This window comes from Dermacentor silvarum, chromosome 1 (assembly GCF_013339745.2).
Source record: "Dermacentor silvarum isolate Dsil-2018 chromosome 1, BIME_Dsil_1.4, whole genome shotgun sequence".
NCBI classification, from domain to species: domain Eukaryota; kingdom Metazoa; phylum Arthropoda; class Arachnida; order Ixodida; family Ixodidae; genus Dermacentor; species Dermacentor silvarum.
Genome location: NC_051154.1, coordinates 175,634,441 through 175,659,315, shown reverse-complemented (window position 1 = coordinate 175,659,315; position 24,875 = coordinate 175,634,441). Strand labels below are relative to the sequence as shown.

The 24,875-nt window shown below is 45.8% G+C and overlaps 1 protein-coding gene across 2 annotated transcripts in view; it reads right to left on the bottom strand.

Annotated features, from left to right (window-relative positions):
• The window catches only part of LOC119436427 (large proline-rich protein BAG6-like), a 214,342-nt gene that overhangs the window by 70,752 nt on the left and 118,715 nt on the right, over positions 1 to 24,875 (bottom strand). For both annotated transcript variants that reach the window (XM_037703272.2, XM_037703275.2), the window contains exons 16-17: positions 21,314 to 21,410; positions 16,339 to 16,526 (exon numbers count right to left, since the gene is read on the bottom strand). In XM_037703272.2, the coding sequence (XP_037559200.1) occupies positions 16,339 to 16,526; positions 21,314 to 21,410 (285 nt within the window). The remainder of the gene's footprint in view (positions 1 to 16,338; positions 16,527 to 21,313; positions 21,411 to 24,875) is intronic.

The following is a 24,875-nucleotide window of genomic DNA, read 5'->3' as shown; positions in this document are numbered from 1 at the left end:
ACGAAAATTATGAGATATACAAAATGTATTGCTGTCTAATAGGCACCATCTCCAAAAAAATCAAAATTTTTCATTGAACAGGTATTCCGCTGCAAAAATTTAACTGCAAGCATACAGTTGGGCGTGCCGAGCTGCAGTCTCCTATGTTCCGGACTGGTTTGCATTGTCGTGGCTCTCACAGTCAGTCTGATGAAAAAGCAGCATCCTCAGACTCGCTGCTGCTCGATACATCAATAAATGGACTAAAATCAGCCGCAGACGCAGCGGAATCGCAAGGTCTGCGTTCTTTCAAAGCGCGTGCGCCGCTCTCGGAGACGGCTATTTTTGCTTTCTGCTTTGACAATCGCGAAACTTCGGAGTGCGTTCAAAAATCCCCGCCTCACGGAAAAAAAGTAAACTGCTTAGAAAACTAAAATATAGTTGTCCTCCTACACGTCCGATAGCGCAGTGTCCGTGAGCGGCGCGGAAGGTCTTCAAAGCAGCATTTAAAACCATCGATAGTGGGCAGTCATTTTTGCTTTCTACTTTGACGATCGCGAAGCTTCGGAGGGTGTTCAAAAATCACCGCCTCGCAAGAAAAAAGTTAACTGCTTATAAAACTAAAATATAGTTCTCCTTCTTCACATCTGATAGCGCAGTGTGTCCGTGAGCGGCGCGGAAGGTCAAACCATCGATAGTGGGCTAACGATGCCCAATGGGCGCTGTATGGAAAGGGTTAAATGAAATGCACTGCAGTTGAGTGGCTGCACTGTCCTACACTCAGTGGAGATGAGTTGAGGGTTGAGACGTGTTGGTGAAAAAGGAGGTAATTTTTCAGATGCTAAGATTCTGTATTGACCCTTTACAGTGCCACTACACCAGGGCCGCGATTTTGTAGCGATGCCTTATGACTTATTCTACTCTAGTCTTATCATGCACCGCTCATGGCCGGCTGATCCCGTTGATAACGCGAGCGGACCGTCGCTCCGACCACTCATAAATCGCGATAAGCGCGAAAAGCATTATTACCGGAAAGGCATCGCTACAAAATACCGGCCCTGGTGCGTTTACTTACAGATAGTTTGCCAGTAACGTGAGAGATGCAGCAGGTACTTATTGTGCTAATATTGAAACATGTTTACCACGATGCCATCAGTGCGCCACGTCACATGAACATCACCCTGTGTGTTAGCTTAACAGGTAAGGTGTCGCACTGCTGGCTCGAGGACGAGGATTGGATTCCCTGCCACGGCAGCCGCATTTCGATCGAGGCGAAAAGTAGGAACACCCGTGTACTTAGATTTATGTGCATGTTAAAGAACCCCAGGTGGTCAAAATTAATCCGGAGTCCCCTACTGCTTCAAGCCTCCCAATCATATCGTGGTTTTGGCACGTAATACCCCAGTAATTATTATTATTATATCAACATGGTTTGCTTTCTGACAGTAACCGGTTTTCACAGGATTACCACTGATATCAATTTGTCGTTTACCTCTGCTCTTTGTGAGCCGTCACGGCTTTTGCCATAATGATTACGAGTGAGTTACGTTACCCATGGCAAAGCACCACCTGCGTGTTAAGCACCACGAAAGCACTGCCAACATTCTTGTGGGCCACGAGCCATAACGAAACTTTGTAAATAGTGTAATGTGTGTGTGCGTGTGACTGTATGTACTGTTAAATGTTTATCACTGTATATATAACAATCATCACCCAGCATCGAATGTCAGGCGAATAGCCAGGCTACCATCTCCAGCATCACATTAAAGCATGTTTCTCTCTCTCTCAGCACTACCATCTTTTGTGACTGCCACCAAAACTTACCTACTGTTTTTGATAGCATGTGCAGAGTTGCGTTCACACAACACATTATTAAACTTCTTTAAATTACGAATTTGCAAGTGACCTAACAGTTTCAATCAAAGGGTACATTAGTGCTTTTGATTATTCGCCACTTCATTTTGGCCTCATGTTGCATGACTAACACACCATACTAGTGGAGACACATTAATTTATCTCCTATTGCTTAAGTTAGTTTTTCTTTTAAGATAAGTTGATAGCTCTTATTATGAGCACTAGGCAGTGCCGATAAAAAGTTCCCTTGCAAACAGTGTCGCCAACGGCAAGGGAGCCCAACCAGGAATGCTGCACTAGCAGATGATGACTAGTCTAGTTAGGGGGCATTTTTGTATAAAGAAATACACATTTAGAATTGGACTGGTTAAGAACAAAGCAATATTGCCATTTTTGTCAAATGTTTCACAAACAGAGCGGCTTTACGGACCGAAGATCAGCCCAGAAATGGATTTTCTATCATTTATTTTTGCGTTCCTGACGCAGTTCCACACTTTGCTCCAAAATTTAATTCCAAAATACTGCGTATTTTTCCAGTTATCAAGATTTAAAGATGCGAGTTCGCGAGTGTTACCCTTTAAATTGCATACAAATTTGCCACATTTTGATTGCGAGTCACCTGGCGGCATTTTGGTCTTCCTCGATAGCTTGCGTTTCAGACGTTAATTTTCGGTCGTTTAGCCACCCTGTGCATCCTTGGAAGTATAAAAAAAATAGCCTGCAAAAAAAGAACTTTTGCGCGTTGCCATTGGTCACTCGAAAAACATGATCAAGATGCCACACTCTCATAGGCCCAAGTGCCGCTGGCCCAAGTGTCCCTTTCGCGTGCAGCCATTTTGTGTAAGACAGTGAGTCCCAACCACCATTTTGTGCAAGTTGCTGCTCTGTGAACCCGACGCTCAATTGGCACACAAAGTTTATCATGCCTGGCGGGGCAAAAAAAATTTCCCACACGCAATCAGTTTGGGCATAAACGAAGGAGGGCAAAGGCGTGTGTAAATAATGCGGCATCGCCGCAAAATGTAACCGACGCGAGGCAAAGAGCCATTCAAGGAGCACCACCTGACCACGGCATGGACACTGGTTGTTCACAGGCTCCATTAGAGTGCGATAACGTTTGCACCGCTGATTCTCGTCACGCGAGATTCAATTCTGAGCTTGTGACCGAGGAGAGAGTGCAGAAGGTGCATGCATGGAAGCAAATAACGCTTCAACAGCTTATATAAACACCAGTGACTGTGCTGGAGATTGACAACTTCCGCTGACAGAGTGACGCGGTAATAGCGGCTACGGAACCTGCAGCCCTGTACACCATCGTCAACCTTAATGTTGTTAACGACCTTTTCAGAGTTCTGCGTTGCCTTTTGTGCCGTGGAAAAGTGAAGCTAGCCTGGGGCAATAGTGAATACGGTCTGGCAGTGAAACTGTACGTGATGTGCGAAAACTGTGGCAAGATCGCAGATGCGTGGCGCTTGCATCGAGTGGAGCAATAGATAAGATCAAAACCCTTTGAGGTAAACATGCTTGTGGGACGTGCAATGCTTTCAACTGGCAACCGTCAAACTGCCATGAACGATATATTTTCTGCAATGGGGCTGTGCCGTCGAGCAATGCACAATAGAGATGGGTCGCTCAGGAGCGAGCCGGATCTTGCGAGCGGCTTTTTAAAGAGCGAGTGAGCGGTCGTTCAGTAAAAATGAGCAGCGGTTCTTTTGGAGAAAGGGAGCCGGTTCTCTCGCGTTCAGAGAGCTGTGCCGATGCGTTCCGTCAGAGCCGGGTCTTCTGCTGGGTGCGACTTCCGCGCCATCTATTAGCGGTACGAGAAAGCAACTGCCCTCCCACCCTTCCTCGCAAGAGTCGACATCTTTTAGCGGTACGAGAAAGCAACTGCCCTCCCGCCCTTCCTAGCAAGAATCGCCTTCACCCCCTCGCCTTCGGCTGAAGAACGAAAGAACCGCCGCTCACTTCTGAACCACCGCTCCCTCGCTCTTCAAAAAAGCGGCTCAAAAGATTCGGCTCGCTCCTGAGCGCTCAGGAGCCAGCCGCTCTTTTCGCCACGGCTCCCTCGCTCTTCAAAAGATCTGGCTCGCTCCTGAGCGCTCAGGAGCCAGCCGCTCTTTTCGCCTCGGCACCCTCGCTCTTTAAAAGAGCCGGCTCGCTCCTGAGCACTCAGGAGAGGGGCCGCTCTTTTGAAGACCGAGGGAGCCGTGGTTCAGTAAGTGAGCGGCGGTTCTTTCGGAGTGAGGAAGCCAGTTCTCTCTCCTTGAATGAGCGGTGCCGAACAGTTCCGTCAGAGCTGGGTCTTCTGCTGGGTTTCGATGTTTTTCGATTTCTGACCGGCAAACGGTGGCCGGTGTGGGCCGACTCGCGCTACTGGTACTCGCTCGCAGTGTGTGGTGTGCGCAGCAGTCCCCTTAGTTTTTTGTGCGTCTTATGGTGTGGCACCCGATGCCACCGAGGGGAGAAGTAAACAAGTCTTAATTGGCAAAGGATGGTACCGTTTGTTGCCTGCTGCTGTTCGAACAACGTCGCACGACTCTCACCGATCGCACATCGTGCGCTGGTCCAATAACACTTCGAAGATGGTCTTCCATGTCTTTAAAGGGCCCCTAAACCATCTCAGATATTTTTTGAACATTAAAAAAAAAACGCTCATCAAGTTCAGAATGCTGTCACGAGCAACAATGACAAACGCTGCAGTGCTACGCGCTACGGGAGTGCCAAAAAAAAACAAAAAAAAAAACAATGCCGTTCTCCTCCCCTCGCCTTTCCGCTACCCCCAGCGGTCGTCACGATGTCAGCAGGGGGAATCGGGTGATGTCAACTGCGGAAACGATGTCCGTTGGTTAAACAAGAACCTACGACTTCCGGTTAGTCTGCTAGCAGATACGCGCGCTTTCTGCTCTTCCTCGTCGTGTTGCTCGTTTGTGCGCCCTTGCGAATCGGTAATTACAGCCCGCAACGCAAGTGCCAAATCGCTCGCGTTCCAACACAGTCGTGCTTAGCGGTCTGATTAGCTGCGTGAACAGAGTGCGACAGTGTTGGCCTTTCCAGACAAGCACGCAACACAGGGTCTATAGCGGTACGCTTCGCATAACATGGGCCGGCACCGCAGCAACAGCGGGTAGCCGAGAAGCGCTGAGTCCACGTTACCAGCACGGTAACTCATTGCACGCCGTTTGCCATTTGTGGGCCGCCATTCAACAGCGGTTCTTACTCGCAAACGGCGAGATTTCCTTGCCGTACGTAGAGAGGATGAGACCGGGACTCACTTGTGCGGCAGATTCACCGCCGCTGATCGCTCGACGGTGCCGATATCGTCGCTAGGCCTTTTCTGGTTCCCTTCAAAGCTAAAACGGACGACGCTTTGAAATGAAATACCGATGCTCACAAGCCGCAATATTTTCTTATCGTTGTTATCGCCCTTCGCAATACTTGTACACAAAGAAGAAAAATACGCTGATATTAGCGGCGCCGTCGGCTGCGATGCGAGCACAGCCGAGCCCGTCGTCTCCCGGCTACAGCTGATGTTTTCATTGCCGGTGGCGGAGGCGCGCAGGTTCGCGGTCGTCGATTGGGCCATTGATGGTGCAGCGGGTGGGGCACCGGCCGAACTGCCGTCTACTTTGGACACCTCTCGCGCGGCAGACATTCTACGGCACTGGCGGACGGCTCCCCATCGGTATGTGCCGCTAGCGTGGACGTGATGGAAGTATGCAGTGTTTTGAGAAGCGCGTTGGCGATGACGTATGTCACGTGACCTTTCGAGAAGCACTCGGCGAGGAGGGGAGACCAGCCGATGAGGAGAGTAGCGAAGGAAAGAGCGAAACGAGCGAGGGCTGTTTTTCGGTCATCAAACGCGAGTAACTCCCCTATTACGGCACCATTTCGAAAAATTCCCGTGGCTACGTGTTCATTGTACACTCGTGCAAAACTGCAACACCAGAACTAAATTTCGACCTCTGGGTGGTTTAGGGGCCCTTTAACGACAATAGGTGAACGTACAGTTTACGTCCTGGTCTTCATTTGTGCTAATTAGTGTAGTCATGAAAATGTCGCCCATGACATCCACTTCAGTGCATTTTCTGAGCGTGTATCATTAGCACGTCAATAAAACGAGGCCAATGATCTGTTGTGTTGTAATAGAACTTCATTTCTTTTTTTTTTGTCCTGGTGTATGATGGCATGATCGCCAGTATCGCGCGTGCACTCAAGAAAAAAAAAAAAACGAAATGTACGTGCGGCAGTTTTGTGGATCTTTCGTATGATTTTTGTATTGTACTTCAAGAAATGATTTCTACATTCATTTTGCATGGCGTTACAGCTTACTCTGTGGGGATGCGCGACTCTCACGCGTCCCCTGATGTTGTTTTCCCCGCATGTCTCCTGTAGTCCGGCTTCTCCGCGTGGCTAAGCCCGGCAGCGGCCGTGGTGATTGCGGCGCATTGCCAGACGGTGTCGGAGCGCCCGGTGCCAGGCCGCAATACCAGTGAGCCCGTAGCGGCATCCGTGGCCCGCGGCCACCCGGCTCCCTGAGCCTCGACTTCCGAAGTCAAAGATATATAGAAGAAGCTATTTACATAAGAAATTCGGACCACCCACGAGGCTTCCGTACTCACTCGCTTCAGACTTGCCAATGCTCCGCGGGCGCTAGGCCTCGCTCTCCCAGGATGCAGACCACGTGGCTCTCGTACCGACGAGTGTACTTCAAAACACTCGCTAAAAGGCTTAGCATGTTGAAAAGTTCAAACACGCTACAGCAACCGTCGCCTAGCTCAAGAAAGCACGCCGCCAACGTTAGCGATCAAAATCTACGCTAGGAATTTGCTTCGGTTCAAACAAAGGTTGTCTCGAACCGAGCAAAACTCAAAATTATCGTCCGATGTCCCAAGAGGTCCACGTTGGGCAGCCAGATGTGGGGTCTCACACATGTGCTCTTGGGACAAGGAACGACAACGCAGTAGTGCAGACAATCAAAAGGGCATTTATTGCACCTTTCATACGCTAATACATGGGTTCTCAAAGTGGGTTCCGCGGAACCTACGGGTTCCGCAGGCCCCTGCTCGGGGTTCCGCGAGCCACTGATAAATTTTCCCTGGTCCCGCTCTCGACAAGTGTCTAAAACGGCGAGCACGAGGTGCGCTCGATCGAAAGAACCTCCATTACCCATGCCCGAGTGTCAAAAAGCACAACACAGTGCGTAACAGCAATGCGCGAACTGCGCAATAAATACGCAAGCAGCTTTTAGCCACCCAAACTCTGAGAACGGGCAGCGCGCCTAAGCTTTCACAGTTGAATCTCAGAGGCCATAGCTTACCACCATGCGCGTTTCTCCTATTTGTAGTTAGGGTCGGTGCCGATAGTGTGCGCACTGACGTATACGTTCGAGGAAAAAAAAAAAAAAAAAAATGCGCGGAGCGCCCCAAATGCGCGCCGCAGAAGAGCAAGAACGGCGTAGCGTCCAACCGAAACGAATCGGCGTAGTCCGCATCGCCGCGGTCCTCAGCGGCGATCGTACGCGGCACGTGACTGACAGCAACGCCGAAGCGCTTCGTGCCTAATTGTGCCTTTAAAGCTCTTATTCTTGCGTTTATCGCCGCGCGCAACACCGCGTTGGCGGCTAGCCGCGTGCCTCCGTAAGTGCGTAGTCGCTATCTCTAATCGCGTCGATAACCACCGCAGTTTCGTCCGCAGCGGTTGCGGCAAATAGTAGTTTCGTTTCACTCGATGCGCGCGTCGGCTGCGTGCCTTCACAACTGCACAGTCGCCTCCCATGGCAGCGTCGATAGCGACCGGCCGCGCTTTCGTCCGCACTTCTTGCAGCGAACGGTAGTTTCGTTTTGGCTTTGGCGTCAGCCGCCTGCCTTCAGGGCCGGTATTTTGTAGTGATGACTTTAAAGTAATAATGCCTTTTCGCGCTTATCGCGCTTTGTCAGTGGTCAGAGCGACGGTCCGCTCGCGTTATCAACGGGATCAGCCGGCCGTGAGCGGTTGATGATAAGACTATTCTAAAATAAGTCATAAGGCATCGCTACAAAATCGCGGCCCTGAACCGTAAAGTCGCCGTCCATGATCGCGTCGATAGCGGCCGCGGTTTCGTCCACAGCGGTTGCGGCAAGCAGTAGTTTCGTTTTGACTCAGTGCAAAGCTGTCGAAGATGAAGAGCACCGGCTACATCGCGATGGACGGACAATTTGTTGGCGAGCAGCTGAATGGCGAAAAAAACATCGAGATATCCGCCCGTTGGTGTGCAAAGCGCGTCTCAGATGAAAACGCGCGCCGCGAAGGATGTCGCGAGGCCTTCGCCGCTGCTAGCGCTAATCAGTCATGAGACGAAGAGAATTTCAGCTTCCGCACTGGTCTTGTGCTAAATAGAAACAAGATTTCACGATTCATTGAGTAAATAAAAGCGTGTTGACGTAGTGAAGCATTTGTTTATTGTGTTCTTGATACCCGCGATAATTCGACATTCGGTTAATTCGGGGAGGGGGGGGTTCCTTGGCCCTTTATGGAGCTTAGCAGGGTTCCCTGGGATGACCTTACTTGAGAACCCCTGCGCTAATACATACTAGCCGAATTACAACCAATAGAACATTCACAAGGGCGCGCGACAAATCAAGGAAGTCCGACTCACCGCGACCCAACAGCGAGCGAATACGTTCGCCCCATGCTATGACACCATCGCCTGGTCGTTCACGTGTAAAGTCACGCGAACGGTGGCGCGCTCGAACGATCCGTGTCCGTCCATACCGGTGTCCTGCTCTTAGCCTCGCGCGACGGTCGTGCGAAGCGGGCCGGCGCACGCTCGAAGCGTTCGTGCGTGTTTGCCGCCGATCCCAACCCAAAGAGAGAGCGCCTTCGACCCTTTTCTCCCAAATCACCCCGCCGTTCGGTGGCGTTAGCATCGCGACACTCGCGCCATCTCTCACAATGCGCCGCAACTCCGCCGCCGTAAAGCTACGCGGCGAAGCCGCATTAGCATTACGGGAGCCATGCGGGGAAAACAACATCAGGTACGCGTGAGAGTCGCGCATCCCCACAACTCATATTAGAGTGAATGTACGTGTGTGAATAAATGAATAAAGTTGAAACATAATGTACAATCATTTTGTGTTCTTAGTTTGACAAAAGTTGATTTTAAAGTACCCTCAAAAATGGACAAGCTTCTGTAATGACGATGAAGTTATATATATATATATTTATTTTTTTCTGAAAAAAGTACGTCGCATTCTGCCTGTGACAGTATCATAAGCATTTTATCCTCAATATCAGAAAAGAAAGCTTCATTACAACAAAAAATTCACGCTTTAATTATATGTAAAAATATTCTCAAACATAGCTAAAAATACCAATAACACGGTTCATAAATTGTGCATATATCCTTTTTTTTTTCAAAGCCACATAACTATATAATATGCATAACACAGGTTACACGTTTAAGTGAACCGGTGAGTCGTTCAAATGAACCGGTTCATTTCAGCGAGCTGAGCCGTTCCGAGCCGCTCACTGAAGTGAGCCGTTTTGCCCATCTCTAATGCACAAGAAGACGTTTCAGTGGCATCCGAAGAATAAGCTGGAACTTGCTACTACGCAAGTGGCCGAAGATGTTATGTGATAGTGCACGCGAGAGAAGTCTCATCGCTCTACAAGTTGTGCTTCAGACACAGGGGTAATGTAGAAGTGTGTTTTGATAGCAGCTGGAAGACACCAAGGTGCCGGCACAATACTGCAAAAGCTGAAGGTGTGCTTGATCAGAAGCGTAAGTACAGCTTGCCAAGAGATATTGCAGAGGCATTATTGCCTGTTTACCGGCACCTGTCTGACCGGACTCTGCTGCAGAGATGTAAAAGGGGAAAACCCAAAACCAGAATGAAAGTTTGCATGCAGTGATTTGGAGTTTAGCCTCCAAAGAGCAGCACTCTTCCAAGTTATTGCGCTTCAAGCAGCCGTTGCAGAAGCTATGTTGTGTTTCAACAAGGGAAACCAGCATGCTGCAGCATCAATTCTACGAGAAATAAGCATGAATGTGACCAGCACTGGCAATATGAGAGCAAAAGAGAAGGACATACGTCGTAGTGCCATCTCCAGCAAGAGACGTGCAGCTTTGGGACTCAGCAAAAGGTTGTTTAAAAGGCACAAGAACTCAATGCATCCCGATTATGCACATAGTACATCAATGACTCCAGTGAGGTTTGCCCTATGTTTCTGCCAATAAACAACTCGTCAAACATTTTCCCTTGTTTTCTCAATATGGCTATTTTGGTGCTTTTGCAGTTTTGGAGGAGTGATATCTCGGCTTCTAGTCATGCTATTACTATAATTTTTTTTTGTCAGGTTGGCACACTAGTATAGAATGAAATAGGACTAAATCTAATATTGTTAGTAATAGGAAAAATTAAATAAAATAACTTGGATGATTCCACTTGTGAAAGTTTGACATACCATAACTTTTGTTCAAATGGGCTTAGAACATCCATTTTTGTTTTACTGCATACAGGCTTCATTACAGATTATTGTGATATGTTGATTTGTTTTGCAACTCTCATACTTTAGAAAAAAGATCTTGCTCCTAACTAGACACATGAAACGTTTGATATCTTACAACTATATATTGCACATCTGAAATCATCACATCAAAATACATAAGCTGCGACAGTTTCATAAAAACCTGTTCAAAAATAAGAAAAGCAGGATCTCCTTTAACGGCACCACCTAACCGTGGCTGCGATAAACTGTTACGCATGCGCATTCAAGGAGTTTTATTGGTTTTACCTGTTCTGGGACCGTATTTAAATTTTTTTTTTTTTTTTTCACTATTTGTAGTTGGCTTGAACCAAGCCATGTCACTGATCACCAGGATCGGCCACTCAGTGTCAAATGATAAGAATGAAAAAAGAAATACATTGATAATTTTTACATAATACAGTCGACTCTCGTTACAACGAATCCTAATAATCCGCCAAAAAATGTCGATTTTATCCGAAGTCTGCAATATCCGAAATGCTCACTTCCAAAACTTTGGTGGCAATGTCTAACAACGTTATCGCAAAAAGTGAGCGCCGAATTTCCAAAGTAAAAAAACAAAAGAAATGTTGCAGTTCCGCCCGAAAGGCGAAGCATCGGTATTAGTAGACAGCTATACGAAGTAAAGATAGTAGTTTTATGGGCCATATAAGCTTGTAAACATTCGCTTGCTAACTAAACCAACAAGCACGGTGTTGCGCACACAGGTAAACATGAACACATCTCGCTCGATGACCGTGCAGTAGTGAGCGAATTCACCTTCGTGCTGTCTCTAGCTTCAACGCGAACTAAATGTCAAAAGCACAGCGCACAGGAAGCTACCGGCACTGGGCGCACTTTGTCCACGTCGCAGATCGCTTTCAAGATATAACTCCTGCACCGTAAGCAGCAGCCGCCGAAGTAGAACCCCCCCCCCTTCTCCCCTGTGCCTCGCACACGAACGAAGACAGCACGCTTCCACCCCGCCTCCCACCTTTGCGTGCACGAGATTGAGCCTCGCTTGTCGGCTGACCCAGGCAAATCTGTTATCAGCCCGTGTTGACACGGTAAAAGTACGTTTTATACGCCCGATTTTGGAAAAAATTGCTGCTAATTTTGTTTGCTGAAGCCAATAGTCCGTTGTAGTGCAGCCCATTAGAAGATACTTCATTGCATTCATAAAATAGGTAGAGCAAATTAAGGTTGAAATATGGTCAGTAATATGCAAAGGTCTGCTGTACCGAGCGTAGACTGTACTTCTATAGCTGTTTGGCTTATTAGCATTTCATGAACATGACAAAAGAGTGCTGCAAGCTTCCGATTTTGTGCTATGTTCATCGCTGGACGCCAGTCTAAAAAAAATGCTTTTTTGTTGTTTAGAAGTGTTCACTCACATACAGCGATGAGCACTGTATGAATTTAGCAGGCCGCAGCACTCTGTCAGCCCAATCACGAAAAGCTAAGGCCTTGCATGGCTGCTACTGCTGCACGCATAACGACGAAGATAGATTACCATCGACATATGCACTAGAAAAGTAGTCATGCCACTGATGAAAATGCAGCAAAAAATAATCCTTCGCGGTCCTTTGGCAGTGTGTTACGGGCTTTTTCATCAGCTTCAGTTTACTTAGTCATGACTCATAGCGCCCTCACGCGATTTATGAACTTAGTTGTAGATTACTGGAAAAGAACAACTGCAGCATGGCTAACATTGCAATGTTGTGTAACATATACAGTAAAACCTCGTTAATTCGGATTTTACCGAAGCAAAAAGAATGTCCAAATTAACCAAATGTTAAATCAATGAGGGTATCAATAGAATAATAAACAAATGCTTACTACATCAACACATTTTTATTTACAAAATTAACAGCTAGCCCTGTTTGTATTTTGCAAAAATGCAGAGCAGAAGCTGCAATTTTTATTTATGTATGCAATACTGCCAGCGGCCTTTTGGCAGCCAAGGCAGGAGTGGTACCAAGAAGAAATATGATAACAAATACAAGGGTAACAAAAAATTGTCGGAACATAAAAGCAACACACGCACCGAGGGTATTAGCAATATAAAAGCAAACAAAAAGACACTAAGTCACCGCACGTAGCGAGAACAACCAGAAGTGGGTGAAAATAATAAAATGAAAATCCCGCCCCCCGTTTTTCTTCTCTCCCTTTATTTTCCTTTTTTTTTTTCGTATCAAACGATGAGCAAGGAACCTTACTACACAATATTAGGCACTGCTGACAAAAACGATGCGTGCGATGTCGTTGTGTCACCTCGCGTGGCAGTGAATTCCATTCCGATATCGTGCGCGGAAAGAAAGGGTAGAGATAGGCATTGGTTCTCGTTTGGGGCATCAATAATGTTTTCTCGTGTTTGCTTCGAGTCTGTCGGGTGGTATTAAACTGCATATACGAATGGAAGTCTAGTTTTGTTCGGCTGGTTACTATACTGAAGAGCAGTTCGCGTAGGGGCAGTCCGGATTGCATGCACTGTGGGGTCTCACACGTGCTCTTGGGACAAAGGAACGACAATACAGTAGTGGAAACAAACAAAAGGGCATTTATTGCACCTTTCATACACTAATGCACGCTAGCTGGATTACTACGCATAGAACATTCACATGGGCACACTACAAATCAAGGAAGTCCGACCCACCGCGACCGGATAGCAAGCGAATATGTTCGCCCCATGCTATGACACCATCGCCTAGTCACGCGAGACGGTCGCGCGAAGCGTGGATCGGCACACCTGCGGGACGTCCGCATCGCTCACCGACCAGCATCACTCCACATCACACGCACCGCAGCCAACACACTTTTATTGAACAACATTAAAAAAGATCGTCAGTTTTCGCTGAAAACTTACCCAACAATGGGAAAGCGGCAATGACTATTGGGCACCATGCCACCGACGGGACCGGTGCCCATGCATTCTGAATGCGGTGAGAATGGTCCAATAATACACGGTGATGAGACCGAGCTTATTATTTCCATTTCAAGTATATATTAAGTTTATGTGCATTCTACTTCACTGCTTTTACAAGCCTGCCTTTTCTCATTTCATTTATGGCACACAGGATCTCAGCTTAATAGACCAACACCCTGCAATAGGATTCCCATGTTTTCTCTACGAAAACGCAGGAATCTTGTGAATGCAAACAATTACAGAGACTAGTAGCTCAAAAATTTGTGTTCTACTCATGTCCACCATCCCAAATTCATAGTAGTCATGGAATCTTAACCCCGACTGAAATAAGTGTATATAAGGAACTAAGCAGTGTATATATGGGCTGAGCTTTTCATTATTTCGATCCTAAAAGGCAAGATGAAACATCTTGTTTCAGGTGATCCGCTAGGCATTTTCAGAGTACAGGAGGCCCAGAAGGTCACTTGAAACAAAGATGGTCCATCCCACAGTTTGGGATTGAAATTCCACTTTTAGGATAGAAATAAAGAACAGCTCCACCCATAAATATACACTGCTGCTAGCCATGACCTTCACACAGGAACAAATTCAGTAAAAAGTCTAGCAAAGCGATTATGTTCTTTAATGTGCACACCTCTTCTCATCTCCATCCCTACACATACTATCACCATTATGTCTGTTACTCATACATGCACATTTATGCTACTTTCATGTGTGTTCACCCCAGAACCGTCCCCCATAAAAACACCAATGAGACACTTTCATTTCCATGACTTTTAAGTGAGAGCACACAGCTGTGTACAACTTCAATGTAGCCACCATCAGGGGTGGGACTGTCCAAAGTCATTTTGGCGCAATTTCTGGAGCAGGTCAAAATGCGTTTTGGAGCAGTTTGGAGCAGACAAAATAGCATTTTGGAGCAGATAAAATTTCAATTCGAAGCAGTTTAGAGCAGGCCAATCTGAATTTTGGTGGAATAATGGAATACGGCAACACACTTCGAAACCACGACGAAACACAGAATAAACCAACAGGAAGCTCGTAGTGGAAGCGCACATCGTAGCTATAGAAATATGGAAGAATGGGTCGAGCGGGAGCTCGGCGCATGCTTTCCTGTAAAGCCGGAAACATCGGTTTCACTACGATCAAACTATATATTTCTGCACCTACGGTCATGACGATAGCGGAAAATATTCTCAAATTATGCGGTCCAATCGACGCTGTAACATAATTTCTGTGTCACCATATGTCACCGCAGACGAAAAGAGCCGCAATCAATCCTGGGCTGGTATAATGTAAAACTATTCCAATCTGTTTTTGTTGCAATAGCAATGATATGGACACTCCAGGTATATTTCTGGCGTCGCCGTGATGTTTCATACTAAGTCCAGGGGCGATAACATCATCGCTGCGCGACTGTATGTGCGAGATAAAGTGTGAGGATGAGCCGACGATGGCGGCTCAATCTCACGTGCACGAGGGAAGAAAGCGGGGACAAAGCACGCCGTCTTCCATAGTGCACAAGGCACCGGGGGGAGGGGTTGTTCTGCTACGGCTACTGCTGCGTATAGCGCGGCCGCGTGGGCCCTATCTTGAAAGCGATCTGCCATAGGGACATAGTGCAAGTGCTGATAGTTCCGTGTGCGCCGTTTTTCGCCGCTTAGTTCACGTTGAAGCGACGTAGCACAAAGGTGAATTCGCTCGCTGCTGCTGCGCTTGCCCACTCCAGCGTTTTCACAGCGAGTTTCTGCGGTAATCAAGTCAGATGTGTTCATGTTTGCTTGTGCGCGCGTGACACCATGCTTGTTAATTTAGTGAGTGAACACATGTTTACAAGTTTATACGGCCGATATAACTACTATTCTTGCTGCTTATAGCTGTCTGCTATTTTGCTATCGCAATCGATGCTTCGCCTTTCGGGTGTTACTGCGACGTTTTATTCCAAATCCGCCATTAACCCTTCGTGATAGGTCAAAATGGCTCACGTCTCGCCCATATCGGCATAAAAACAGATTGGAATAGTTTTATGTTATACCGGCCTTGGGGACACAGATGCCTGCACGCTTCACCCGCTGCAGCGCGTGCCTTCGAAATATCTAGTTCGCTCAAAGCGCTCTCAGCCTACTTTTTGTTGTTTTGCACCTCAGCTAGGGAGTGCTGGGCCACTCGGCCCACTAAACCGTATTCTAGTACTCTAAACACAGCTGCCCTAGCCGCTCCAACAGCAGCGACAACAACTGGCATTGGTCGTGCGCGCGCCTGCCACTTGCCGGAAGCGCTGAATAGTCCAGTGGTCAAGTGTTATATGCGCGAAAATTACGAGAAACTCTACGGGAGAACCGTCAAGCAGTGTGCGTAATGTGAATGGCTGTACTCTTTTTCGGGGAACGAATCCGCTCGCTGTTAGCAGCCAATGCCGAAGCCGTTCTGGCGCAGCGTGGCGCAATTTCGGTTAATTTTCTCTGTTTTGGACTGTTTGACGCAAGAATTTGCGCCTGTATCAAAAATGCGCAATTGGCGCAGGAGTCCCACCCCTGCACCATGTTTAATGCGTCGCAAACTGAACATTTATTTATGCATGCAGAGAAGCCTGCATGCAAACCATGCTCCTGGGGTCCACCATAATGTTAGCATTTTTTCCCTAAATATATAGCACCCAATGAACATGTGGTATCAGTATTTCACACTTTATTAAAAACTGTTGAGGAAATAAGGCTGCCTACTACCAGGGTGCACAAACAATGTTGCACAAGACCCAAATTCATTTTCAAAGCATAATTTGATGCACAATGTGCTAGGTATCCACATTTGAAAATAAAAATTCCATGCTGAAGCTTTGTGTCACCTTACAACGTGGTCACTGGACACAGCATATACAATTCCACCCCCGATTTTATAAGTGCCGAAATTTTCAATCTGAATGGTTCAAAAAAAAAAAAAAAATTAAATGAGAAAAGTAGCACACTGTTTCTCCAATACACTCAGAAATCACCTTTTCTTTTTTTTTTTAGTAAAGAAAGAAAACAAGCGAACAAACAAACAAATAAATACATAAAAAGATCCAGATCACCCCATACCTCTGCAGTGGCTGTGTTGGGCCCACTAGCAGTAGTTGCAGTTGTAGGCCCATTGCCCCTGTAGACTAGGGGAGTCTGGCGCATGGACATGTGGCGGCTCCGGCCTGGCATCATTCCTGCCAGAGTGGCTCTAGGGCGACTCCCACTACTCTCGCTGCCGCTGCCTTGGCCCATGTGCATGTGCTGACCTGTCAGAGACAACCAGCTATGTAAGAACCACAACTGGCAACTTTAACCCCATGTCTGCTTTTATACTACCACGGTATGAGAAAAATGGCCAGGAATAGCAACTTATATGACATCATGTCCGGATGTAATGTGATCAACTATTTAGTGTAAGAATGATCTCACTAGATAATTGTAAGACTATTTATTAAAAAACATTGAATTCTAAACTTCCACTGGGCCAGTGAGAGATTAAGATGTTATAAAGGAAATCTTATGGCAGGGCTCCCTGCTGCACTGATAATGAGACAGGCTCAGAACATTTTGGAAAATATGCCATGTAGTTGAATTTAACAGCCCATTTTCCAGCCACTATAGGCAAGTGATAAGGTGTTTGATTTTCCCTGGTACAAGTAGTTTCTTAAGCTGCTGATAGAATGTGAGCAATAAGGTCATGCTGCTGCTCAACTTTCTACACTAACCAATACATAGAACACAAATCCATGTTTCAATAAAAATTATGCACACTTTGGCTAAAAGCAGTTTCAGCAAGTGTCACTAAACAACACTGTCGCTCCCTCTGATGTCTTGATGTCATAGCTTAATGGTAATGTGATAGCTGTAACACCTGCATACCAGGCATTAACTACACTCCATTTCATACTTAGCAGGCAATGCTGCAGAAGCTATGCAAGTGGTGCAGTCATAGGGGTCTGACTCTGCAAGCTTGGCAGGGCAATAGTTTTTCATCTGTGACACTTTTAACAGAATAACTACATACTTCATATATTACAACTACGTCTTATTTATATATTGAATTTTACCACAAACACCTCGGTGCCTTTAATGTGATGCGCTACAGCACAAATTGAATGGTGTGTGTAGCAGGAAAAAAAAGCATAAACACAGCATAGAGAAAAACAAATTGAAAGACAATGACAGATTTAAGTGGCACAGGTCCAATACACATAAACTATACTTATACACATCTACACACACAAAGACAAACATAATTAAAGAGAAGTAAATGAAAGAATCGATAAAAGAATGGCAGAAAAAAAATAGGTTGCATATGGCTCAAAACAGAACTTGACCATGTTTCTCAACGCAAGGATGAGCCATGCTGTTCATAACATCCTCAGAGAAGTGTTCAAGTGACATGAATATATCTACATTGCCCATGTCAAGGCGGGGTTGTACATGATTTGCCAGTGGTTCAATGGACTCTTGAGAAGGGGTGTGGGACAGATAGAACAGGGAAGACCTACGACAGCGAGTAGGAAGATGAAAACTGATTGGCTTTAGCAGTGGAGTGGAGTCTATGGCCCCATGCACCAGCTTGTGTAAGGAGTGCATGTCATGTACAAGTTGCCTCTGCTATAGGGAACCAATACCCCTGAGCACTACAATCCTCTCATACCAGAAATAGACATGTTGATGTAGATACCAATTGTAATATAACCTGATAAGTTTCCTATGAATGCGTTATATCGAGGAAGAGAGGTACTGAGGCAGGCAGTTCCAGACAACAGAACAGTACTCTAGCTTAGAATGTACTAGAGCACGACATAGCGCAAGATAACAAGCTGGTTTTGGTGATGCGAGTCATTTAGCCCAGAGTCTTCAGAGCACTGGTAATGACTTATGTGCCGTAGCTCAGCGAGTAATTCATATACACCCCCAGGTCCCGGATCACTAAAGCTCTTACAATACTCCGGCCATTTACCGTATACAAATTAAAAAGTGGGTTGTAACAGCGACTGAATGATACAACACAGTTCTTTGATGGGTTGATTAGTAGCTTGTTCTTGGAGCACCCCAATGAGAGGGAGTCAATATCATGTGGGACAAGACAGCATTCATCAGTGAAGCCAATGCTACAAACAACTTAATGTCATCAGCAAAGAGTAAGACATCACTGTATTTGACGTGCAAGACTAAACCACTGATACTGAGACTACAAGCATTAGTGGCCAGAGTTGCGAATATCCGCACTATAACCAAGACAATGATTTTCAAGGGCCGCACATATGCAAAACATGTAGACCAAGCAGCCACGCGTATCCAACAATTGAAGCGTGCGACTGAGAGTTTTGCATCCGTTTAAATTTACGAATGTTGAAAGCCTAATGTCCAAGTACCCATGGTTTTCGTTTAAAGCAGGCAAAGTAAAAAAAAAAAAAAAAAAAAAAAAAAAAAAATGGACGGCAACCGAAATTTCAGGCCCAGTACAGTGTCTCATCCGATTTCTCGGACTGATCGGTGTATGCATGATGTCAAAAACATGGCAACCGCGGACCAAGCAGCTGTCATTCAAGTGTTGCCCTTCCCTCCCTTTCGTTATCAAGGTGATTCTCCGCTGCGCATGAATATTTAATGCGCAGCACATGAATATTTAATGCGCAGCACAGCCATTGGAATGCATTCAGTTGACTCGGCACCAAACCACAACTTCGATCGCCGACGACGCGTGCTGGTTAGGTCTAGCCGGCGGGGGTGTTGGGCAGCATGCCATCGCGGGAAGCACGCCCTTGATATGTTTGCACCGTAGACGATTACAAAGAGACCATGCATGCGATCACGTGCATGGGCTGAACTGACAGTAACGCGTACGAAGCAGAGTTTGGTTCCTCGGGCAATCAGCCACGGCAGCTACTACGAATGCCTACCAAGTTTGTACGTGCGCACACTGGTATGAACAACGGAAGCTCACAAGTGCACATAAAGCCTAACAGTAGCTCCAAACTAAATTTGCGGAACGCTGCTTAAACTGACAGCCTCGCACATGCGATATATACACTTCACTATGCGCATCGCGACGGGTGCACAGAAACTGAAGCCGCGTTCAGTGCAAAGCGCACCGCTAATAAGCAGCTGAGCAAAAGGTGTCTCCGTTGCCTAGGCAACCATCGGGTGCCCACATTGCGCTGCCGCTGTTTTTTTCTTCTTTCGTTTATGTAGAGCCCAACAATACAGCACAACAATGACAGCACTGGTGCTTGTTCCCCGTTTTGTCTTTCGTATTTTTGTGCTTTCCACCTGTCGAGTATGTACCGACTAGCCCAAGCCTCTACGGTGTAACACTAGAGTTTTAGCTTATCCGTAAGCATAATTACCATTCATGAAATGTGAGCAGTTGACTTGGTGGCGCCATCTTGTGGTGGAGCGTAACCAGAAAAGTCGCAGAGTTTTTATTGTAGTAACAAGCAATATTCTACTTATCTGCTGGTGTGAAATGCCGGCAGTGATGCAATTTGAGAACAAGCAGTCCTTTTTTTTATATTGCTTCGATGAGAACACCCATGTAACAAAAATGGTTTCAAGTGCCGCTGGACATAGCATCACAAGATGTCACTACCAGCGCTGTCACTGCCATCCACGTTTACCATAACCTGGTACTTTCGTAAAGAGCAATACGTATAGTATGGACAAGCTAGAGCTCTCTATTATTCACCAAAATGAATATTTCATGCGCAGCACAGTTATCTTATTGGGCAAGGCCTGCATATTAGCCATTATCATCATTATCACATTACCATATCCACTGAGCAACACACACAGCTAAAGTGTTTTCTGTCATCACGGTACGGTAATACAGAACGGTAATACTGTACCACAGACTGCATTAATCGTTTGGTAACAAGGCAGTGCTTAAACTCTCCAGTAACTAATGATGACCTCTTACATGCTGAGTGTCAGCATTAAGCTGCACCTGTTAAGTGAGGATGTGTGATTTGCATGCTTATCATGGTGCGTCATGCTGGCTGCCAGACAACACCCGGAGGCTTTTCACATGCAGAAAATGCTGCATTTGATCTTGTACTCATCATCACCATCTTGACTCAACATCGTCCTCTGCCCAGTATAGTCACTGGCCACCAAAGGCATCGCCAGTGCATTGCTACACCATAAAACTCGGAAGTCACTTGTCCATGCCTCGCAAGTCATTATCAGCCCCTCTTCTGCGAGCACACACCTGCCTGCTGCCAGGATTATACAAATTGGTAGTACAGCCATGAGAGATAACGATGTAATTCAAGTACGTGCAGCTGTTCTAAAAAGGTGGGGAGGGGCAGAGGCAGGGAGGAAGGGGAAGGGGCAAACAATGCTCTTAGTACAGGCTGGGTGCAAATTACTTGAATTTTGCTCAAACCAGCTATGTCCTGCTATATTTAACTTTTTGGGAACACTGTGGAGCAATCGCACCACTGCTGCTCTGAAAATCACGCATTTTACAATAAAATCATAAAGCTTGGCACGTATTAAGTAGGCTTGGATCATGCGCGAGGTGCTTGAGAGGACCACTGCTGAGGTGCGTAACTGAGCTGCTACTTTGGCTTCTAATATGCTTGCGCATATAATTAAATGAAAGACAGAAAGGGAGTGTAATGCAAAAATGGCCATATCACAAGCAATTCAAATGTTCATTCTGAAGAAGCTCCACAACATTTGCATTGACAGAAACCACCAAATTATCGATTAGAAGTTTACTAATTAAACCTGGCTAACTTTACACGCAAGATTTCTGCAGCTAACCACACAGTGTTGATTTTATCTGGTTAGAAAGATTTGCATTTTTTTTTCTTGATGCCCATCAGATGGGAAGCAGTGCAGAATAAGAACAGCTTCACTACTATCAGATTATCAAAATTTGAAACTTCCCCCAACACGCAACAACGTAAAGGTTCTATTAGAAGTTCCGCATTCACTCATATTGCAGCACAAGGTGAGGCTGGTGAAGGAGAGCAAAAGCTTCCCTCCAACATGCAAACACAGAAAGGTTTTCATTAGAAGTTTCACATTAACTCACGTTGCAGCACAAGGTGAGGCTGGTGTAGCAGGGCGGTCATCAGACCATTCAACATCTGGTGCAGCTGGTCATCATGTTGATTAGCAGATTGTGGTGCCTGTAAGTCAACATAAACCAACAGAAATGCAATTGAACAATAACAAAAGTGTCAGATGCTTAGACTGACACCGAAGAAACACTACGACAGGCTAAACTTGCTGACCTTTAGTAAACCACTGCATTTGTTTTGTGGAAACCCTTTGGACCCCTGTATTATACGGTCACAGCCATGCTGGAACGCTAGTACTGACATTCTATCCCGCAGTTCTTGAGGTTGCCGTCACTGGCGTGCAGCGTCGACCGCATCCTGTCGATGGCTACGGCATCACTGACACATTGAGCCGTGGGATGCTAGTGGGTCCGCCAGCTTTTGCAAAGTTTTATGAGCGAGAAAGGCACTTCAAGCCAGACTTTTTTTCGAGGCTGTTGAGCAGGGTGCGGGGTCACTTTCTAGCCAGCAAAGCATCGCCCCTTGCACGGCAGCAGCAGGTAAAATTTGTCATCTCTTTTTCACGAGTAAACAATGAAAAAATCAAAACCTCTTTTTTAAAGAAAGATGGTTGAACGCGAAGCTTTCGCCATGCAGACTGAATAAAGTCGAAGTCCAAAGCCAACGACCACTCAACGAGCCCAAGAAACGCTGAGCGACCAGATACTATACATATGTGATTTTATTGCTTGTTTAGGATTGTATTTTTTGAACATGGAAGTTGCATGAAGACACATTTCGTTAAGTTGCATAGTCTTAATTTTAGATCATGCAGCCGTTCATTACACGCACACTCTCACACTTTTCCGGACTGCATGCCGTTGCCTATACACGGGATTGACCTTACGGCACGATCGCGCTCGCACTTACGTTTCTGTACGGCAGCCTCTTCTGCCGTGCGCTGCACCCGCGGCCTACCTATGGTGACGGCCAGGAATACATTGCGCGAAGCGCGTAATGCAATGCAAATATATACAGTTCGCCTGGGTAGCGGGGCGTTGCAATTCCCATTGTTCTTATCGGTACAACTGCAAATGTAAACTGTAGTGTTCTACGATTGTGTGCACAGATGCACAGATAGTTCCATTGTGTAAGTTGGCTTTCCTGTAGTGCGTTTTCGGTGCTCACGGACGAATCAGAGAGACATAGAAAGCTTCGCTTTAAAAGTTTCTTCACAAGATGCTTGGGCTTCTTGGAACTTAAATGACAGAACACTGCAATACTTAACTACGTCTGTGTTTTTTACTCTGAGTTGCGTGCCGAATAACGTGTTTAGCGTACCAATGTGTATAGTGTATGCCTCTGAAGATACCATCTTTGTGCTTGTGCCTTGCGCTATGCCTTCGTGCCGTGTTCCATTTTGTGATGCAGAGAATAGTAGATGCGCGACACTCGACCCTCAACTCTGGAGTATCTGAACTGATTGCACAGGAAACGCACTATGAAGTTCTTAATGCTAACAGGCATGCTCTGTTTCCGCAGGGCTGAAGGCTGACATTCTGCCTTTCATTGGGTGGTCGAGAGTGATACTGCTTAAAGCCACAAGGAACACACTGTGAATATGATTCTGGGAAAAGTTTGCTCGTGCTGTTTTAGTCAATTTCACAAAAACAAAGGATTGTACTATGTGGCGCCCAACAGAAAATACTTGAGATTATAGCATTCATTTTCAGTGCTCAAAGAATGCAATGTATTTTCTCTACCATTTGCTTCAATTAAAATGCTTGATAAAATTTGTTTTCATTATGGCTATTCATATTTTGATGGGCTTCACCCTATTCGGATATCCCAGACATATGGAGCTTTTAATTTATTTTTAAACACATGCCTTTTTAGGAAGCCTACATGCAAGCACTGCACAAGACTTGCATGAAGGCTCCCTAGCCTTTAACACTGTAGTACCGTGTTATGCGGCAGCAAGCTGCCAATTCCTACTCCAGACCTTAAGTCAGCATTCTGTTTCCCAGCATCTGCTGCAGCAGAGGAGAGCAAATGCAACGACTGAACAGGCTGTAATAGTGATTGCATTCTTGCGTGGCTGTGATATTGTTAACAGGATAGACTACTTCAACCTGAGCAAGGACAGTATTGGGATTATCACAGCAGGAGGCAGTACAGAGGCACAGCAAAATTTCAAGGAGTCAGGGTAATGAGACAATGTGTGTGACAATGATAAAAGACAGTAAAACAATGAACAATGGCTGGCTAAAATTGTAGTTGTCTACAGCAACATCAGTCAGTGAATTAGCCATCCAGGCTGTTTGCATTTTTAACTCTATCAATGCTATTTTCGATGCAATATCATACGAGTGTCAACTTTATATTCTGCTATCTACACTTGGCACTACCAAGGTGTTCCTGAATTCAGTCCAGGAAGCTGCCTGTTCTGATGTATAATTACAAAGGCATCCAAATAGATTCTGCTGTAGCTCTTCCCCCATGACAAGACACCCAAGTTCATGAGCCTTTAGTCATTGTTTCACAAATATGGCTTCAATTAACACAGGCACATGGAAGTACACTTGCAAGCAGCACAGGATGCTGAAATAGTCAAAGCTAGGACATGCTTGGTAAAACTTGGAAAGTGATTTTGCATTTTTTAAGAATTCAGCAAACATTTCTATTGCGATCCCTATGTACCCGATTTCTTTGCCAAGGTTTGCATCACTGTAGAACCTTAGGAAGCAGCTTTATCACTGCAACCAAACTCTCGAAGTGACATGAGTATTATTTAGCAGACTCCAATAGCACAATATTCACGAGACATTCATGAGGAGTTGCATATAAAGACGTGCGCATAGTAGTCCTTTTTAGTGCAATAACTATACCATCTTCTACTAGAACCGAGGTTCTGCTGTGCATATCGCAAGGTGCACACACAAATAACTATCTAACTATATCCACAACAAAATGATTATGTAGTAGCTGAATTCCTATTTTTCATATGCACTCCTCTACAACGAATATGCTTGTACAATGAAGGAGTTTAGCTGTCCCCAGTGACCGATTTGTTATTTTACAGTGAACTACAGGTATAGCGGCGCTGCTACTGTCCTTTGCAGTCACCACTCTGCACTAACAGTAGTGCTAGCAACCCACAAGACGAACGTGCCGATGTCAGTGAGTGCCACAGTCCTGCTGCACTGTTCCAGGAAGCGCCAACTCATATGTTGCTTATTGTAACACACCAGCAAACATGATAACTACTATATAAAATAATCAGGAGATAAAATTACACATTTTAAAGTAAAAAAAAAAAAAACAGGAATACGACCACTTCCAATTTCACTTCGTAGTTTCACACATGACTGAACTGAAGAATGCTATACAGGCGAGTGCGCATGTTGGCCGCAAGTAAGAAAATTCAATAAAATAAACGTACCACTAAATCCCGAACAATGACGACAACATCCCTACAAATGTCCAAACCAATAAAAGGCTGTAGATTTATGATATGTCACTGTGCCACGTGCAAGACTGGCTGCATTAGTCTTGTACATCTAGCTTCAAGTGTTCGACTTCTTCACTTTTGGG